The 20,199-nt window shown below is 41.7% G+C and overlaps 1 protein-coding gene across 1 annotated transcript in view; it reads left to right on the top strand.

Moving 5' to 3' along the window:
- Positions 1-5,554: 5,554 nt before the first annotated feature.
- PIK3C2G (phosphatidylinositol-4-phosphate 3-kinase catalytic subunit type 2 gamma) overlaps positions 5,555-20,199 on the top strand; it is a 321,727-nt gene continuing 307,082 nt past the window's right edge. Inside the window, exons 1-4 of the mRNA XM_065420952.1 lie at positions 5,555-6,256; positions 9,573-9,655; positions 15,225-15,382; positions 16,949-17,060. Of these exons, the coding sequence (XP_065277024.1) occupies positions 5,555-6,256; positions 9,573-9,655; positions 15,225-15,382; positions 16,949-17,060 (1,055 nt within the window). The remainder of the gene's footprint in view (positions 6,257-9,572; positions 9,656-15,224; positions 15,383-16,948; positions 17,061-20,199) is intronic.

Raw genomic sequence — 20,199 nt, forward strand, 5'->3', positions numbered from 1 at the left:
CCTCAATAGGACCCAGGATATGGCAAGCTGAAATTCCAGTCTAAATGACTAATTATAACTACTTGTCTACAGTTGTCTACTCTATCAATACGTTGTGTGTGTGTGTGTGTGTGTGTGTGTGTGTGTGTGTATACAGCATTTATACCTAATGTGTTAATGACACATAATGAATCGTCTGTGCTTGTTGCAGCAGAGTAGAGGTTTGTCAGGTAGATGATTCCCTACCTGATATGGCAGCATCCCTAGTGCAGGGTTTTTCAGGCTCCATCATCCTCATGTTGGCTCTAACTTAAATAAGATTGCAATGATCCCAAGGGGACTGTCTGCCCAATGAGAACAGCAGGAATGCAGAAGTGGCTACACCCTCTCCAAACTCTAGCACAACACTTACACTTGTTCCAACATTGCAGAATGTGTTAGCATGACCAGGGCCGGCTCCAGGCACCAGCGAAGGAAGCAGGTCCTTGGGGCGGCCAATGGAAAGAGGCGGCACATCCGGGTCTTCGGTGGCACTTCAGCGGCGGTTCCCTCAGTCCCTCTCTTCCTCTTTGAGCCGCCGCTGAAGTGCCGCCGAAGAGGAAGAGAGGGATTGAAGGACTCGCTGCTGAATTGCCGCCGAACAGGGGCGGCTCTAGGCACCAGCAAAGCAAGCACGTGCTTGGGGCAGCCCATTTGCAGGGGCGGCAGGATCCAGCATGGGAGCTGAGAACCAACAGGGGGCCCTGGGAGCTGAAGTTCCTTGGTTAGCTCCCTGCCTATAGAGCCAGCCCTGGAGCAGGGAAAGAACTACATTTCCCAGCATTCCCTTGGCCACTACCAACAGGAAAGAGGGGGAGGGAGTGAGGAAGCTGAGACCTCATGCTGCAGCTTGCTATGAATGGAGAGCTGCGCTGTGAGTAGGGATACCATATTTTAACGTTCAAAAAATAGGACACTCCACAGGGAGGGAGGGTAGCCCCACCCTGCCCCCATCCACTCCCTCCGACTGCCCCCCACAGAAACCCCAACCCATCCAACCTGCCCTGCTCCCTGTCCTCTGATCACCCCTGCCCCTAACGGCCCCCCCAGGACCCAACTCCCTATCTAAGCCTCCCTTCTCCTTGTCCCCAACTTCCCCCTCCTGAGACCCCCCCCCCCCCAACTTCTGCCCTAGGACCCCACCCCCTACCTGTCCCCTGACAAACCCCCGGGACTCCCATGCCTATCCAACCACTGCCTGCCCGACTGCCCCCCCGAACCTCCGCCCCATCCAACCCCCCAGCCCCCTTACCGTGCCACCCAGACCAGCGTGTCTGGCTCCGCGCAGTGCCAGACACACTGCTGCATACATGCTGCCGTGCTCCCCCGCGGAGCCACAGTCCCCCCCCAGCACCTGCCTTCCAGATTTGAACACCTCAAAATTCAGGAGTGCTCAAGCTCAGTTTGGGCAGTTGTTACTTCATTTCTCCCAAATCAAATATACTGATCCACTGTAACTTGCTGTAGAAAAAGTAGGATAAAATTGAGCAAGAAATGCTTCCCAGTGGTTATTAGGACTGGAATTGCTATTTTCAACAGCCATTGCCTTTTTTGGTTTGTTTGTTTGTTTGTTTAAAAGGAAGACAGTGATATTGCATTGGCAAATTCCCCATAGAAAGAAAGAGTGGAATAAAAGAATAATAAAGGCACCTCAACTTTTCCTCATTTATGTAGGACAGTCTTATAATATGCATCCAGATATCCTCCAATCACACAAGCTGAAAATTGTTCCACTTTACTGCAGTTCTGTAACCATGCGGGAACCAATCCTGTCTGTTCTGTGCACATCTAAAATTCCTGCTGAATGACTTGCCGTGGGAGCGAGTTACCAGTGACCCAGGGCTGCGGCGGAAGGAGGGTGCAGGTGGGGGTGGGAGAGAGCCCAGGGCTGGGGCGGCAGGAGGTGTGTGTGGGGGGCAACGGTGGGGGGGAATGAGGGAGCCCAGAGCTGGGGCGGCAGGGGGCTTGGGGGGGGGAGAGCCCAGGGCTGGGGCAGCAGAGGTGTGCGGCAAGGAGCCCAGGGTTGGGACGGGGGGCAGAAAAAAAAATTTTTGCTTGGGGCGGCAAAAAACCTAGAGCCGGCCCTGCCGCCGAAGAATGAAGTGGCGCGATTGAGCTGCCGCCGAAGTGCTGCCGATCGCGCTGGAGCCGGCCCTGAGCATGACACCTCCTGAGCAGCACAAAAAGGCTAAAATGAGGGAGATATGTATATAGATAGATATTTATCTATCTATATCTCTGTATGAGAGGGAGAATACATGATGCAGTGGTATGGATATAAAACCTTTATTGCATGGGATAGGGATAGCTACATTGTGCTTGAGAGACAAAGCCATGGAGGAGTTATGCAGATCATTGCAAGGATATGCCATTAAACATTTATGCCACAGCAGATCATCACTTAAGTTGTTCGTACTGCCGAGAAAAAATGGAAATGTTTGGAAATGTTTGAGAGCTTAAAAAAAAAGTATTTGTAGTATTTTTTGTTCCCCCAGTACACTTCAAAGTAAGTATATTTTGGGGGGGAGGGAATGGGAAAAGTGAGAAATTATATTAAATTTAAAATTTTTCATGAAATTTTCTGGTTGAAAAAAATCAAAATGGAAATTTTCAATTTTGGGGGGAATTATTTTGATCCTAACATTTTTTCCCCCTTTCTCTTTTCCTTTCTCTCCCTCTCCCCCCCTTTCAAAAAAGCAGAGGGAAGGAGGTTTGTAAAACGAAAAGAGGAGGAAAAGACTTTTTTTTCCATTTGAAAAAGGTGGATTTTAAAAAGTGGTTTCCCCTCCTCCACAACTTCAAAGGGGTTTTTTTAATCAAAAACTTCAACCAGCTCTGTCACAGAGATCACTTTCCTACAGTAACTGCTCTATTGCTTAGTAACACGTTTGATAAAATGTGTATAGGTAATTCAATTGTCAAATCCTAATCAGGCTACAAATTAAATTCTGGTGAATAAGAAGTATAAAATACATGTATAATTAATGGATATTATGTAAACCTTTGTCTATTTGATTTGTTTACTATTTGATTACTAGCATGATGTCTGCTACATGGGTGCAAAGAGGTAACTCAATCCTGCGTGTAGGATGCACATCTGCAGGAACCTAAAGTCAATGTCTTTAGACAGCCCCAGTCACAGGTTCTTAACTGAAAATACAGGTGTCAAGGCCTTTTCTTGTTTTGTTTCTGTCCGGGGGGAGCGGGAGTTAGCGAGGGGCACAAACACCCCCCAGCTTAGGACTGAGCCAGGGCCCTTCAGGTGAGAAATTTTTAAACAAAACACTTGGAAACTGTCAAAATCCTCAAACCTGATGCAGAGACAAGGTCTGCAGGGAAACAGGTAACATGTTCCCACAGAAGACTGAGGAGATACTACCGGGCCTACCTAAGCCTATCATTCCTCTCAAGACATAGGGCATGTCTACACTACAATCTTAAGTCGACCTATGTTGGATGTCCACACTACCCTCCTTCTGTCGGTGGTGCGCGTCCTCACCAGGAGCACCCTACGGACCGAAGAGGGGCACTGTGGGGGGCTGAGAGCCAGGGCTCTCAGCTCCACGCAGTTCCCTGCTAGGAGCCTAGCTGCCTCCTGGGGCTTCTCACCTCCCAGTGATGAGATCCACTCCTAGAATCCGGTCAGCTGCCATGCTCCTGGCAGGAGGCAGGGAGCCAGGAGTCTGGAGAGCAGCAGGGCTCCCAGCGGGGAGTGGGGAGCCCAGCCAACAGCCGATGTAAGAAACTCAGTGTCTACACAGACACTGCGTCACCCTAATTACACCAATAGAAGCCCTACGCTTCTCATGGAGATGGAGTTATTATGCTGGTATAGTAAGGCACTTACATCGACAGGAGCAAGGCTATACACATTGACATAGTTAGGTCAACATAAGCTGCCTTATGTCATCCTAACTCTGTAATGTACATCAAGCCTTAAGTAAGACAATATGCATGTAGGTCTTTTTGTTATGTTAATCCCTTTCTTTCTGATTGCTATAATCAGATAGATAGACACTTTTTTTTTTTTTAAGACGCTGTTTGGTGTTCTTGCATTTACCCACTGTGCACAGCTCCTGAAGAGAAATCTGTAGCAGAGGCCAAGTCCAGTTGGACCTGCTGTGGAAACATGATTGGTAAATGGGTGCTGTAGCCAAGAGACCCACTCTAAAAATGGGGTGACTTGCAGGATTCCAGTCTGAGAGAAGTGCGTATGCTGGGCCTGTCCCTGGAGAGGGGTGCCCAAGGAAAGACCGAGGGTCAAACCTACAGCTAACCCTGGAGCTGCGACAGCAGGTCTTGGAGATTTCCATATCACAACATCCAATTTTCATCCTCCTTTTCCTTCTGATTATGGGTGAGTAGTCTGAGTCAAGATAGAGTTTCATCAAAATAATAATAAAAAAGTTATGTTGAATACCTCTACTATAATACAGATTTTCAGTGCATAGCATTATCATCTAAGCTAATACATTACAGATTTTAGCAGCATATTGAAAAAACTATTTGTGGTTTTCAGCCTCAGCAATTTACAAGAGAGATTTTCGTTTCAATAGTATTTCTATTCTGAAAGGAAGGGTATAAATAGTCATTAAATTATTAAATCAAATGGGTTTTATTTCTTCTATTTGAAAAAGTAGGGAAGACAATTGTGTATGGCTTGTGGTGGCTGCACTCTGAAGTTTTGAACGCACACTGCTTTTGCTGTTGTGCACCCTCCAACCCCAGGACTCAAAATATTTGCATAGCCAATTTAACCGCACACCTTTTTATGAACACATGTACATGCTTATAGGTCAATATGTTTACTGGTCTTGTTTCCGATCTCACTCTAATGAAATGTCATATGTGGGGGGAAAAGGCTAAATTGGCTCACAATTTGCCTTGATTTATATGATAAACTCCAAATTGTGCCTAGTGACTACAGAAGAGTATGGTACTGTGTCCATTGACTTGCAGTATGACCTTGGCCAAGTCAATTAACCTCTTTATGCCTCAAAATACACCTCTATAAAATGGATATTATAAGGGGAGGTTTTCAAAGGCACAAAAGAGAATTAGACAGCTAACTCTCTTTTGTACCTTTGAAAAAATCTCCCCCCATATTGACCAACCTCACAGGGTTATTGTGAGATAGCTTTGAGATCCTTGGATAAAATGTGCTATTCAACTGTAAAAATAATAAGGAATTTAAAATAATTTATTTGGAGACTGCAGAAATGGTCATCTTTGGTTTTAATGACCACACATATTATTCAACAGTCCAGAAACCAAGGACCATTCTCCATCTGTTTCATATGGTGGGTTTCACTCCAGGTACCAGATAAGAGAGAGGATCTTATACCCTATGGAAAGAACTCTAAAATGAATGCCATTTACATGTACAGCTTACAGTGCATTAAATTCATTTTAGCTAGTTTTATTTTGTTTTGTTCCAGTGAATATAAAGCTCAAATTCTGCAGTGTTACTCATTGTGACTTTGAAACTGTGGCAGATCTCCCCTGAGTGGTGTTAAGATTGATGGGCTGAAGAAGCATGGCGTACTTTTGGAAAATGCCTTTGACGCAAGATGAGTTACAAGAAGGACAATCTGAGGACCAAGTGTCTTACTCTATGTATCATTTTAATCCTGATAGCCAGGTCAGTCTAGGACTTGACCAAATAGTTGGTGAAGGCAGCAGTGAAATACCCTTTTATGGTCCAGCATATTCACATGACCCCGAAGAAAATGAGTTTTTCTTGGATGCAGCAGAAGAACATTTATACAGAATAAATCCACCTCAAATTCCTCATAGGGATCTTTACTTTGGAAGCCCCACCTCTCACTGGCAGCAAGTCAGGGTGCCACCAACAATTGGCTTCAGACCTTCTTTGCTATCCGGATGTAGTGACCTCTCTGAGAATTCCTACCCCACATACCCCATTGAAACACTTTATGACTATGGTCCATATGGAAGAAATAACTTGAGTCCAACTGCAGATGAATTTGGGTCAGATGTGGAGAAAGAGAATAAAAATCTGAATGTCTGTATAGGCTTTGAACATATAGACTATCAATATCCCGTTTTCTCAGACAACAGTGCAAGCGGACAAGGAATGAAAGATACAAGGAAAAATGACAGTAAATCATTCCTTGTGAGCACTGGGGAAACCTACTTAACAAACCCTCCTAGAGAATTGACCACAGGACCTGTCTGGCCCAGCATCTCTGCAAACAGCTCTGCAGACAGCACAGAGGTATGCGACAAATTTGTATGGTTGAAAGACTTAAAGATCTTGGTTTTGACTGTCCTCTGCCTTACATCTTGTGTACTCACCCACACCTGTATGAAGTGGATGAGAAATGGCTCTCATTCTGCACATGTCAATGGGCTTTGGATCAGGCCCATTGAAGCCAATTGAAAGAATCCCATTGATTTTAATGGGCTTTTGGAGCAGGTTCTAAATAACTACACATGAGGCGAGGCAGTGGGTAATCAGGCAACAAATATTATTTTTTCTTGGCACTCAGTTTTTCCTGTAATACTTTTATATGTTAAAGAGGAAGCTACCTTTATAAACAAACAGTACATTGACTCTTCTTGATGATTAGTTGGGAGGAACGCTTCTAACTTTTACTTTCTTTGTAGAATCTCCTTGTATAAAATAATCTGTCTTTTCAGTCAGAAGAGAACCAAGCAGCCCATAAGAAATTACTTTAGAAGGGAAAGGAGACTGCTTAGTCTAACTAATAAGAAATTTATGTTGGCCAGATCTGGCCCCTATCTTACTTGTGGTTTACCGAACTTACATTTAAACGTGTGGACATATCTCTCCCATCTACCCATTAAAAAAGACTGCTTCATTTTTTAAAGTAATGGAACAAGTTTCTCTACTGATGTAATTGGTTTAACTCCATTGACTCTAATGAAACTAGGCCAATTTGGACTTGCTGAGGATCTGGTTTGTGGTCCAAAATGCTCCAATGGTGTATATTACAGTAGTGCGCTTTTGGATCACTAACCTTGTTTGGATCATTGGACTGTTACTACTGTAGAGCAAATGGTGGAGCAGAGTATTGTAGGGTGGGCTCCCCCCAGCTTTTTTACCGAGGTTACAAAAAATCTATAATAGCAGGGCAATATGCTGAATCTGTTTTGCTGTGTGGCCAAATCTACTATCTCTATCCCTGTTCAAGCTGACTTGTCCTAATCCTGAGATTTGGCACAATGACTATTTTGACCCCACTCTGCTTCTTTTATGTATGTGTATTTTTTAAATAAATATCTTTTACTGTAACTGAACAGGTCTTCAGAAGTCAGATCTCTTGATACTCTCTGGCTCTTGCTGTCTTTTTGAACCAAGTTTTTTCTCTTTCTCTTGCCTTCCTTCAAGTGTTCAGTGCTCCATTCAGGGATACTGGGACGGGGGGGGGCGGAACAGGGTCTTAATTTTCTTGTCTTCCAGGTCTCCATTTCCCTTTCTGATGTTGTCCCTCCTCACCCTCCTCTCTTCACCCTTTCCTTTCCACAACCTGACACATTTCCCTTCCTCATAATGGTGATCACCACCCACCTCGTGGTCAGCATTCTGAAATATTTTGGGAATCCTGAAGTATCCAGATACATGTGGGGAGAAGTACTTCAAATCACTCTACCGTGACCCTTTTCAGAAAGCTAGGGCATGATGCTGCAAAGTGCTGAGCATCTCTTGACCTTACTCAAAGCAGAAGGTGCTGAACACCTTGCAGGATCAGACCTTGGGGAGTAAAATTGACTTTTATTATAGACCTCAGTCAAGACTCCAGTTCAGACCACTTCACAAAAGCTAAGAATCACACCAAGGTCTGGAGTTTGTGGTTTGTGCCTCTCTGGTGTTTACAGGCTAGAGAAAATCTATTCCTCCTCAGACAGTAAGACTGTGGTTGACTGCATAGGGATTTGATGGTGGGTTTTAAAAAGGTGAATTAACAATTTCTAATTTATTTGGTGCCTTTCCTCGTGGAGGTCCACAAAGCACATTGCAAACAGTAGCTGCAGCTAGGAGCAATGATACTAGGAAAGTCCATCTTTGCCCTTGCATTCTCAGAGTTGAACATGCTCATTCACTCTGTGAGAACAGTGCATATGCGTTCTGGTCACATGTAGGTGGTATGAGAGGATAGAGCATTCCAATTGGGGAGGACTCTTCAGAGATATCAGCTGTTGAATTCTGCACTCAGCAAGTGCAAACTGAGATTTTTCTAAGGCTTCTAACTTGGCCAAATGTGGGCAGATTTCCATGGGATCAGCAAAAGATCATCTCCCTGCCACATTTCAAGTCTGTGCTCCAAAGCATGCAGTTGCACGTGCTTCTTAAAGAAACAGTCTTGAGAATTTTTTAACATGGACAAAATGTATTTTTCCCTAATTCATTTTTGGAAACAACTGAACCATTTTGGCTGAAACTTTTTTGGGGAAAAAATCAGTGAGGCACAAAGACGGCCTGGAAAACTTCAGCCTCAATTTTTAAAGTCTGGCAAAGTTATGTATGATGCAAACCTGCAGCCAGACCAGGGCTGCTCACATAGTTGCCATGACTCCCCCTTCCAACAGAGCCTGCAGTAACTCATGGCTCAGGGATGCTGCAGCAACTCAGCTACAGTGACTTATCCCTTAAGCTGACCCTGCAGTGAGTCAGCACTCAGGTTTGCTGCAGCAGCCTATACCCAGTCAGGGCCCAGGTCATATGACCCCCAGGCACAGGTATTTCACTGACCCGGCCAGAGCTTCAAATTAGTCTGTGCAACAGCAGTACTCAGCCAGGAACCTTTATGCTTCTGCACAATGTTAGACTTCCTAGGCTTCCAGCCTTCCCTTGATCCAGTTGCTGTTCCTGCCCCAACCTTGACCTAGGCTTGTTCATGGCCACTCCAGCCTTGTCCATGCCTTACTCCAACTATACTCCAGCCCTATTACTGACGTGCTCCAGCCCTGCACCTGCTTCCTGACCCCCAGACTCTGACTTCCAGCTGGCTTCGACCTTTGGCCTGCATCTGGACTCCGATTAGGATCCTATTTGGCTTGTTTACGGACTCTGACCTCATTCTGACCCACAGCCTGTCCCTAGCCCTTAGTTTCAGCCCTGCCCTCAGCTCAGTCTTGATTTGACCCTTGTACCTGTTCTGGACTATGGCTCTAATCACCAGTTCTGACCGCTGCGAACCCAGAGCCTGACAGGCTGTAGTCACTGACCCTAGAGAAACTTTTAAAACATTGATGTTCCATACAGAAGACTACAAATCATAATATTTTACAGATAGAAAAAGAAAATTAAACTATGGACTGCTGAGCAACGTAGTGCATTGAATTTGCTGAGTTACCAATGAAACCGTTTGATACTTCAGTGGAATCCAATGGGTGATTTATGCTTACTGGAGTCCCATCTAAGTAAATGAAATTGTGCTGAGGTGTGAGGATTTAGCCCTCATGGAACCTATTGCAAGATCAGGCTGCTGAACTCACTAGATGAGTCAGTTTTCCTTATGTAAATAAAGTGAGCTTTATTTCTTCTGGTTTAATTTTGGTATTTTTAGCTTGCAGGTTGGTCTATCCAGCTGGTTGAAGCAGATCAAGGAAGTAATGAAAGTATTGCCTCCTTTTGCAATGGAGTGCAGAAGTAAGTAATGAAAAAACTTTATTCAACCAACTATGACATTTATCTCGCTAATATTAATTGGATGATTATTTCTACATTTCTGAACAATACCATAATTTCAATGTCTTTAAATATGGAAAAACTCTTAATTTTGGTTTAGAGATTAATATGAACGAGAAAGTGTACTAGAAAAAATATTTTCTTTCCTTGCCACCCTCTTTATTACTAAGAAGTAAATTGACCTCTTCAAAGTTGATGTTTTTCAGTGTATTGAACATAAAAGATGTTTCATGCCACTTCTTTGACCAGCTCTAATGCCTCTGGGGTTTGGGGCAGGAAATTGAAAGATGACTGGGAGATAGTCCTGATACTGGAGAAGTGTTTTTTGCTGCCCTCATGAAAACTCTGTTTTGGCCAAGTTTTAAAGTTTTGGATAATTACCATCTGCACATGGATAGTAGAGCAGAATTGGCACTTGTCCCTTAATAATTTTCTAAACAGTTCATCTGCACTGCATATATTGCCATGCCTGCAGTTAGGTGCCTGCCTGCTCACCTACTTTCCTTCAGCAAAATACCCTCTGGCCTAAGTAAAGGTGCACTGGGCTAGGAGCCTGAATGTCATGAGTTCAAATTTCATCTGTTCCATTGATAAGCCCTGATTGAGCACAAGCCATTCATTAATGTCTGAGCACTCCTCTCCCAAAGCTGGGGATAGAACCTCAGAATCCTGATCCCTAACATTCCACTTTTGTCTAGAAAACAACTGTGTAACCCACTGACAAACTGTGTTACATTCCACTCCAGTGGCTGTTCCACTTAGAGGATAATAGGCTATTATTGCTACCAGGTACTACCTTAGTGTTCCAACCCTGCTGAGTGATAGAGTTGGGCTGTTACCGTCCCATATGATAGAATTTCTTTTCTTCTTTCTTTCAGTTTTCTTTTTAAAAAACTAGAAATTTCATTTTTTTTAAAAACAAGAACATTAAGAAATATAAGATTGAAAGTTGCCCATACAACCTCAGTTGAGTCCCAATATTTGTATTTATTATGATAAAGTCTTTAATAACATGGTCACATACTATTTCCCCCAAAAGACCCATTTTAGGTATTTAAATATGTATTATAATCCATTTACATTTAGATATTAAGTCAGTTTTTTGCAAGGCCTCTCAAGACCTGTCTGCATAAAAATGTCTTTCTAATTCATCTTAATGGCTCTGAAACTAGCTGACTATATTTTTAGCTCCATGGGGGGGGGGGGGGGGAGGGGTTGTCCATCCCCCAAACATGCTGCATCAGAGATTTCTCTGTTTCCCTTTTTTCATAGTGCATCAGTCTGACTCCAAGCCCCATTCTAATAGCACCAGATTCATGAAGGCCTAGTCCACGTGACATACTTTCCTGTCAGATACTCAGATTGTTCTGTCCAAACATTGTACATTTAACTTTCCACTCCAATTACAGGAAAAGCCTCCTATTGATTTTCTGAATTAATGAGTTTATTTACAGCGTTAGGAAGATTAATAGAAATTAAGCTGTTTCTACTTGGCCATAGCTTGTTTTGTGTGTGTCAGTGGCAAACCCTTTCTTTTTGTTTTATCAAAATAAGAACGCATCCTCAGGAGATAATGTCACGCCAAGGAAAAGACCAAGAAAAATCTCAAATAGATTTGCACACAACTAACCCATTCAGTCTTATTGAGCTTCCCCCAAGTCCCTAAAGAATCTTAGTAACTGTCAGGTTTTATAAATCAGAGGCAAGATATATAATTCAAACTCTACATCATGCAAACTTACAGCTCCAGCTAGTAACTCAAATAGAAACCCATTATATTTTTCTCCAGGTAATATTTGTACAGGTGGCAACCCATAATTGAAACATTTCATTGTACACATATCAACTTGAAAGCAGTTTCCATAATCTCTTTACCAGGTTTCTTGGTACAATTATGGAACAGGCTTTAGCAAATGTTCTTCCACGGATAGTTTCAGAATCCTTTTTCAAATGAATTTGACATTAGTGAAAGATACCAAGTTGACAGTCTCAAGGTTCACAGCTATGAGATGTTGAATTTCTTCAACTCCTACTGACTTCATCAGGAGCGGAGTATGCACTGCACCTCAGAGGAATGCTCAGCATCTTTCAGGATCAAACCCCTGGAAATGATAGTCCTCTGTGTACAGCATGGGCAGCAAGCAATACAGATTTTCTGCAGGCTGCCAAGCGTCTGTACCTCAGCCCTGACTTGGGGGTGAGAGGGTAATTAAATCTCCAGCATTCAATCTTTGTCATCTATACGGAGATAGCTTCAAGGGTGAAGCTTGTGAGAGTGGAAATTGTGATGTGTACATGATCCACAAACGAAGCTACACAGGCAACTACTTTCATATAGTCACCAAAACGGCCTTTTTATAGAATAATGACTTCTGTTTCTAGTATAAATCTAGCACATGTACTGTAGGTGGTCACTTTCCATTATACCACTGAGCTACCATGTTCACTAGCTTTTTCTTTATAAGTAATACACTACTTCATTGTATAATTAGCTTTGGAAACCTAGAAACGTGTATGCAATAAAAGCAGAGTTCATACTGGTGTTTAAATGAGTTAGGAACCAGCTCTGAGATGTAATATTAGAAATAACCTTATGAAGAGATTTATACAGAGAACTATGCCACAAAATGTACTGTAATCAGAAACCATATAAAATGCTGCCAAATCAAGATACAGCTTGCTGCTTAAACACAAAAGAATGCAATGTGCTTACTAAAGAATATTTGATTTTAGTTACTAAAATGCAGGTCAATTAGTGAAATGTAAAACCTCAATTGGTAGGCTATGTACTCCTATCTGATGCAGTATAGTGTATTTGCAGGTTCAATCCCAGCTGAGAACTATGATGTCTCTAGGTTTCAATGGCACGCCAAAGGGGACTTGAAATTGACGTCTGGTAATTGGAAGAAGAGACAGTATATAATGCACTTACTTAGTATCGGATTTCCCTTTAGTGACTTGACTTGGTGACTAGAACAGGTTTCCTATAAGCATCTACAGGAGTTTCCTTAAACTTAAATAAGAGAAGCCTATATTTTTGGTGATGAAGGTTCCAGGTTTGATCCTAGAGCTGGTTGAAAACAGAGAATTTTTTGTGTCAGATTTTGCACAGAAAATGTGCCCTAATGTTTTGACTAGCTGTATTCAGTCTTTGCTGAGGCCTTAGTATCTGTAAGTTTGTGCCCAAAGCTAGTTACACTGTCTCCTTAGAAATCTGTCATTAAGAAATTTGCTTTAATAGAACAAGACGAGAGTGAATATGTAGAAGCAAAATCTATGTAACTTGGAAATTGTAAAGGGAATAATAACACAAAATTCTGTTTACAGTGGTAAGGCTTCTTACCAAAAGGTTTACCCTGTGATCAAACCTAATAAAAGATCATGATGGCAGAGTCCTCAGTAAGGGTGATGATATTAAATGCAGGTGGAGAGATCATGGTGCCAATCTATATGCCTCACCAGAGCCACCTATGATACAGGACAACAGAAAAGAGAGAATGAGCTATTAACCCTGTGAGAGTAAGTGGTGTGTGCTATTATGAAAATGAAGACTGGGAAACACCAAAGGTAGACAAGAATTGTTAAAAAGTGATTGGCAAATGTGGTACTGATTATATATGGAAAACATATAATCATAGAATATCAGGAGGTCATCTAGTCCAACCCCCTGCTCAAAGCAGGGCCAATCCCCAGATAGATTTTTATCCCAGTTCCCTAAATGGAACCCTCAAGGATTGAACTCACAACTCTGGGTTTAGCAGGCCAGTGCTCAAACCACTGAGCTATCCCTCCCCCCAGTGATGTACAGATGACTGGAAATTGGCCAGAAGAATGGACAAAGGGAATTTCTATGCCCTTACCAAAGAAGGGAGGCATAATAGCGTGTAGTACCGATTGTACATCTCCTTGATGTTGCATGCAGGCAAAATGCTGCTCTATATAATCCAGGATCACATGCAACAAAAAATAGAAGCAGGAATACCACCACAAAAAGCTGGTTTCTGAAAAGGTCAAGTCACATATGATCAAATAGCGAATATCCATAGTCTCATTGAAAAATGCAGAGAGTATAATCACCCATTGATTATGTGCTTAATTGGCTACTCAAAAGTTGACACCATCCAACATGACAGTTTGTATCTTTGGCAGACAAAGCATCTTATTGAATTTATTACAAGTCTGTACCACCACCAGCAGACCACAGTGCAAACAGCAGTAGGCAATGGTGAGTGGTTTTCCACTGGGCAAGGTGTGAGGCAACCGTTTATTTAGTCTCCAAGCCTCTAACATATGTACACAGGATTTATTATGAGATGAGCCTTGGATGGTTTTGACAAAGTGGAAGGAGCTGGGATTTCCATTAGTGAACATCTCTTAGCTAACCTCAGGTATGCTGATGACATGATGCTCTTTTCTACAACCACCAATGCAATGAATGTTGGAGTCTATGAAAATAGTTTGTGTGGAATATGGATTATTCCTGTATGCGATGAAAACAACGTGCTTGTACCTTGACATGATTAACAAAAATGAAATGCAAGTGGGCATCAGGATTAACAGACAAACTGTAGAGGCAGTAGATGAATTTAATTATCTGGGATTATATATATCCAACCAAGGATGCTGTTCTAAGGAAATCAGTAAAAGACTGGGGATGGTTCACACAGTTATGGTCTCCCTTAAGAAACTGGAAACATGGCATCTCAAAAGGTATGAAGTTGTGACTTATAAAAAGCCTAATTTTTTTCCATAGTGATTTATAGATGTGAATCTTGGGAAGTTAATGCTGCTGACAAGAAGAAAATTGCAGCTTTTGAAATGTGGTGCTGGTGAAGACTTTCTTGCATATCCTGCAGATAGGCATTCATCTTTTTTTCTATGTTAGAAATATTGTTGGAGAGAAGCAGACCCTGATATCAGAAATCACAGTCGCAAATGTATATACTTTGGTCCCATTAGGTACAGAGATGGAAGGGGAAGGAGGGAATCATAGTAGACGGCAACCAGTGAGGAGATGGATGAATGGTGTGTGGCAAATCACTGGAAGGTCACCTTGCTGAATGCTTGAAATTTAGCAATGGAGTGAAAAGTCTTCCAAAAATTCTGCTATGATGTCACCATTATTCGGACATGAATAAATGGGTTTACTTAGTTTAACAGAATACACTCATTGCACCATGGTGAAATTATTTTGATCACAATACAGTGATGTCTCTGGCTAAACACCCTTTGACTTTAGTGGGATTAGGATTAGACCCACACAGTGATTCTGTTCATAATATTACATACTGTAATCAATGGCAATTTTACCAGTGGTTCTCTTATTTAATAAAACATGAAATAGGCAGCAGTTATCTCACCGAGATGTCTGACAGAAGTAGATTTATTCATAACATCAATGTACCCTTCATCAGCATATAATTTTTTTTCTTAATATCTAACTATACTATTGTTTTTGGCATATTGTGGTAGTTTTGTCTCAAGTGACAGGAGAGCTGAAATATATAAACGTATCGTATGTTCTCTCCAGAATCAGAGACGCATATCCTGCTTTTGATTTGACGACAAATACTGGGAAGATTTGGAGTGTCACAACAACATTATCAGATGAGATCCTTTGTAAATCAAAATGCAAAGTTAGCATTTTGACAAACTGTTCATCTCCTCCACTGCATCTTACACCATGTGGTAAGTGCTTTGGGTTTCTTTAGCCTTCCAGAATTCAGTTCTTCAGTTCTACTAAAATACACAAACTTTTTTTGTCATCTTGCAAGGTACTTGGTACCATTCCATTTTATTTTATTTTTTTTGGAGGGGGGGCGCGGGTGGGATTGAAAGTGCCAATTGTTTTTTGTTTTCTTTTTTTCACGAGAAATATAAAAGAATGTCAATTTTGCATGAAAAACAATTGGCATTTATTGGCCTGAACTATATGTAAGTAGCTTAAATATTTTTGGTCCAGATTCACCAATATCATCTGGCTTCTTTGTGCTACTTTAGTTTAACGGGTTGGTTAAACCAGGCTCACAGCTGCCTTGTATCACTAAGGCAGTACAAAGCAGCCAGTGCATAAATGTGAATCTGGCCACTTTTATTTTTAGGGCCTTCAGTTTGATTGTGAGCATTTAATTTTTGTGTCTGCTCTCCAAGAGGTCACTAAAACACAAATGGTTTTAACACCTTAAACTTTAAAATGAACCTTTAAAATGAATGTTTTAATTTTTTTTAGCAGTAAAGAAATAGCATGAATGAAGAATTGAAATGAAAATCAACCTTTGCTTGGTGATTCAGATTGTTAGCTGTGGGCAATCAGATTGTCACAGAAGTTTGGAAGGAATTATTTCCCCTGTGTTCTGCATTGCACAATTGACTAGGTATATTGTGGGTGATCTTTGCCTTAATTCTGAAGAATCAGATACTGGCCATTGTTAGAGGGAGTGTATCAGACTTGAGACACCAATGATCTAGTCTGGTCGGGCAAGTCCTTTATGCCTATAAAGGCAAATTTAGTTAGTTATATTGTGATTTGCTTCCCAGAATTCACAATCCAACTATACATACATCTTTTTTGATTTTGGATCAGATCCTCAAAAATAGGGGGGAAAAAGAAAATCTCTGTGATGGAAAGTGGCCTAAAAATTTGGAGCAGAGTTATGGAGGAATGTAACTACTAGAGTAGATTTATTGTGGGCTAATTGCACATATCTTCATATCATTGCTGTGCCCAGCTACTATTACGTATAGCTACATGAAATGGATGTGGCTGGTTGCAGTGACAAACAAATCTCTGGCATATCCTTGGGTCTTGTGAAGGCGCAGAGCCTTCATTATGCCCTCTTTTTTTGCAATAGGTTAGATTCACATTTGAGAAAAGTACACATAATTTCAGTAGGGAAAAACTGAGTTTATAGATTTCAGTGGGAATAACTAGCTTTTTGGTTCTGCCATCTCTGATTCAGAATTGATAAGTTTATAATTCTAGATTCCTGACAGATTCTCCTGTTTCTTTCAAAACCGGGGTGAGTTCAGTGTGTTGCTGGGATTGTATGAATGACAACCAGATCCTCCTCAGAGCAGGTGAAGCCAGAAAAAAATAATTAAATAAGGTGTGGTTCATACTAATTCCTCTAGATGGAGCTATACTGCAGCAGAAGTTAGCAGTCACACTGTGACTCCCATTTTCTCTGCTCAACAATATAGCCAGCAACTCTCTACCAAGCTGCTATTAATTTTTCTTCTTATCTTTGTTTACAGCTAGCTGTATTGTCCGTAACTTAGTTGTAGAGATTCTCCATTGCACAAATCAATATCCAGCCCAGGAAGAGTGTTTTCTAAGTGTTTATGGGTCTGATGAATTTTTGCAAAAGTAAGTATCGCATTAAGAGATGGTATTAGATCATATAAGCTATCCACCTGAATACTGAAGTACTACATTTGTAAACAAAGCAGATCCAAAGGGAGAGATGCAAAAGCAATGGTCATGTCACAAATCTTAGATCCCACCTTCCTCGAGCCTTGGAAGGTATTTCAACCATGGAGTTTGGTTCATGCCTATCTCAAATTGTGCTTATACTGTGGGGTACTGAGAAGGGAATGTGGTGTAGAGAAAAAAGCATGGGACAGGGAGCTAGGTACTCCTGAACTTGAATCTCAGCTCTTCTATGTACTCCCCGCATGGCCTTGTACAAGTTATTTCATCTCTCTGTCTGCCTGTTTCTTCATCAGCAGCTCTTTTTTTCTAATGCCAAGGTTGTGTTGGGCTGAGCTGTCTGTGTCTCCATCCATAAAATGGGGATAACATTACCATGCAGGGACGTTATGAGGATGAGTTAATTAATGTTTGTGCAGCTCTTCAAAGATGTATATACCACTGAATACATGGGAAGTGTGATTATGAAAAGTTGCCTTGTGGGACGGTGTTTCTTTCCATCAGTGTGGAGTAAGTGAAGACACCCAGCTGTCACTAAATGTCAGGTTGTGAAGAGAGAACATACATGGCAGAAAGATTTCAGAGTAGCAGCCGTGTTAGTCTGTATCCGCAAAAAGAACAGGAGTACTTGTGGCACCTTAGAGACTAACAAATTTATTTGAGCATGAAAGCTTATGCTCAAATAAATTTGTTAGTCTCTAAGGTGCCACAAGTACTCCTGTTCTTACCCAAAAAGGCCCCTTTCTGCCATATCACTAGCCAGGAACTTTTGAACTTAGAAACTGCTTGAAGTTGGATGATGATATACACATGTACTGTAGTTGTGAGGGAGAAACCTATAAAAACTACTACTAACTGATTTCTCATGTCTGTGATGAATTATATTTTGCAACTCAGGGTGTAGGGTTTGGTCATTTAGACCTTACTGTGCTTGATTCTCCAATTGCTTACACCTGCATAAAACAAGACAGTACTGTTACGCTGGTGCAAAACTGGAACAAGTGAGAGGCAAATCAAGCCCATTACCTCCATTACTTGATCACTCTGTTGCATAAGAGAGACTGGGCTTGTTTAGAAGAGGGGGAAAAAAGCTCTTTCTCATTTCAAACTAATTGCTAACTAAATGAAAATAACAAGTAATTGTACTGAGGATGAGCTCACTGTGTCTCAGTACAGTGTACAGTACGTTCTAAACAGTTTATTTTCACTTTTGGAAGAACTCATCAATAGGGAACCACTAAATTCCTGCATTTGCAGAATCTCTGCACGTCTCATTAGCAGTGAAACAAGGTCAACAATGTTCTCAGCTGCTCGCTTTGCTCCTTCAGTGTAGTGCAAAAGGCATTGAGCTGCAGTTCTGGCCTCAACTGCTGTAATTCTATATTATGCTGTGATTTCATCTTCCGCTTCTTCCTGGCGCTTCCTGATCATCGTCAGTGTCCTCTAAATGAGATCTTGAAACCCTAAGCCAAACTCATCCCTAGGGCAACTTAATGTGAAGCCTGTGGGGTTACTTGAAGGATCAATTTGGCCCTGTATCTGAGCTGTCTATGACTGTGAGCTGCTCTTTCCCCACTCCCTTGTTGTTAATATAGATGTAAAATCAGAAGTGCTCATGCAAAATTCTCCTTAGAATACAGGTCAGTGCTGAATTCCAGAATAAGCTCTCCAAATCATGTTTGCAATGCTCTTTGTAGCTGTGTTAGTCCCAGGATATTGGAGAAACAAAGTGGGTGAGGGAATATCTTTTATAGGACCAACTTCTGTTCGTGAAAGAAGCAAGCTATTGAGCTACACCAGTGGTTTTCAACCTTTTTTTCCATTTGTGGATCCCTAAAAGATTTTGAATGGAGGTACGGACTGTTTTGGAAATCTTAGACATAGTCTGCGGACCCCCAGGGATCCATGGACCACAGGTTGAAAACGACTGAGCCACACAGGGCTCTTCTTCAGGTCTGGGAAAGGTATTTAGAGTGTCACAGCTAAATACAAGGCAGACCAGATTGTATAGCATAACTATTAACACATACTCTTAAGAGACCATTCAAGGTGAAGTGGCCCATTAACTGATCTGCACAAAAAGAAAAAAAAGAGAAAGGGGGTGAGGGGGCTTAATGGGCTACAGATTGTTGTAATAAGCCATAAATATAGTATCTTTATTAAGACCATGCTTTTTAGGGTCTACCAAAGTTGTGAATTTAAGCTCCCACATCCATCTTTTGAAGATCTTGTGCAGGCAGTAGGTGTTTTTTGTCTTTATTTTTCTGTGAGAGTTCATTTGAGAGTGTAGTAATTGTCTCATTTCACTCATATAGTTGTTATTGGGGCATTTAGTGCACTGGATGAGGTACACCTTGTGTTGATAGGCATGTGTAGGATCCATGGATCTTGAAAGGTGTGTTGGGGGCGGGGTATTTAACAGTATAGCAGTGGAGATATGCTTGCAGGGTTTGCAGCTATTGTTATGGCAGGGTCTAGTGCCACTTTGATGTGTCCTGATCTGTGGGGGAGCTTGATTCTGATGATGAACTTGGTAAGGTTGTTTGAAGGCCAGAAGATGGGGGGGAGGGCAGGAAAGATTTATTATTTCAGAATGTGGTCCCCACAAAGTATGGGTAGCAATTGTTTGATACCCCATATGGGTTCCAGTGTGGGGTGGCAAGTGACAAGTAGGGGTATGTAGTTGGAGGATTTTTTTTAATCTGTATTGAAACAAGATCTCTTGAGGAATTTGGTGGCCCATTCAATGATTTTTATCTACTTCTTTGGTGGAGTGTCCTTGTTTGGTGAAGGAGGTTTTAAGTATACTAAGGTGTATATCCTGGATTTTCTCCTTGGAGCATATTCTGTGATATCTGAGTGCCTGGCTGTAGATAACAGATTTCTTTGTGTGTTTGAGGTGGTTACTCGACCTAGGTGTGGTGGTCTGTGGGTTTCTTGAATACAGTTGTCTATAGCATTCCTTTGATAAACCTGATATCCAGAAAGTTGATGCTGGCACAGAAGTGTCCTAGAGAAAGTTTGATGGATGCGGGGTGGTGGTTGTTAAAGTTGTGGTGGAAAGATATAAGGGCGT

The sequence above is a fragment of the Emys orbicularis genome, chromosome 1, assembly GCF_028017835.1.
Source record: "Emys orbicularis isolate rEmyOrb1 chromosome 1, rEmyOrb1.hap1, whole genome shotgun sequence".
Classification (NCBI taxonomy): Eukaryota; Metazoa; Chordata; order Testudines; family Emydidae; genus Emys; species Emys orbicularis.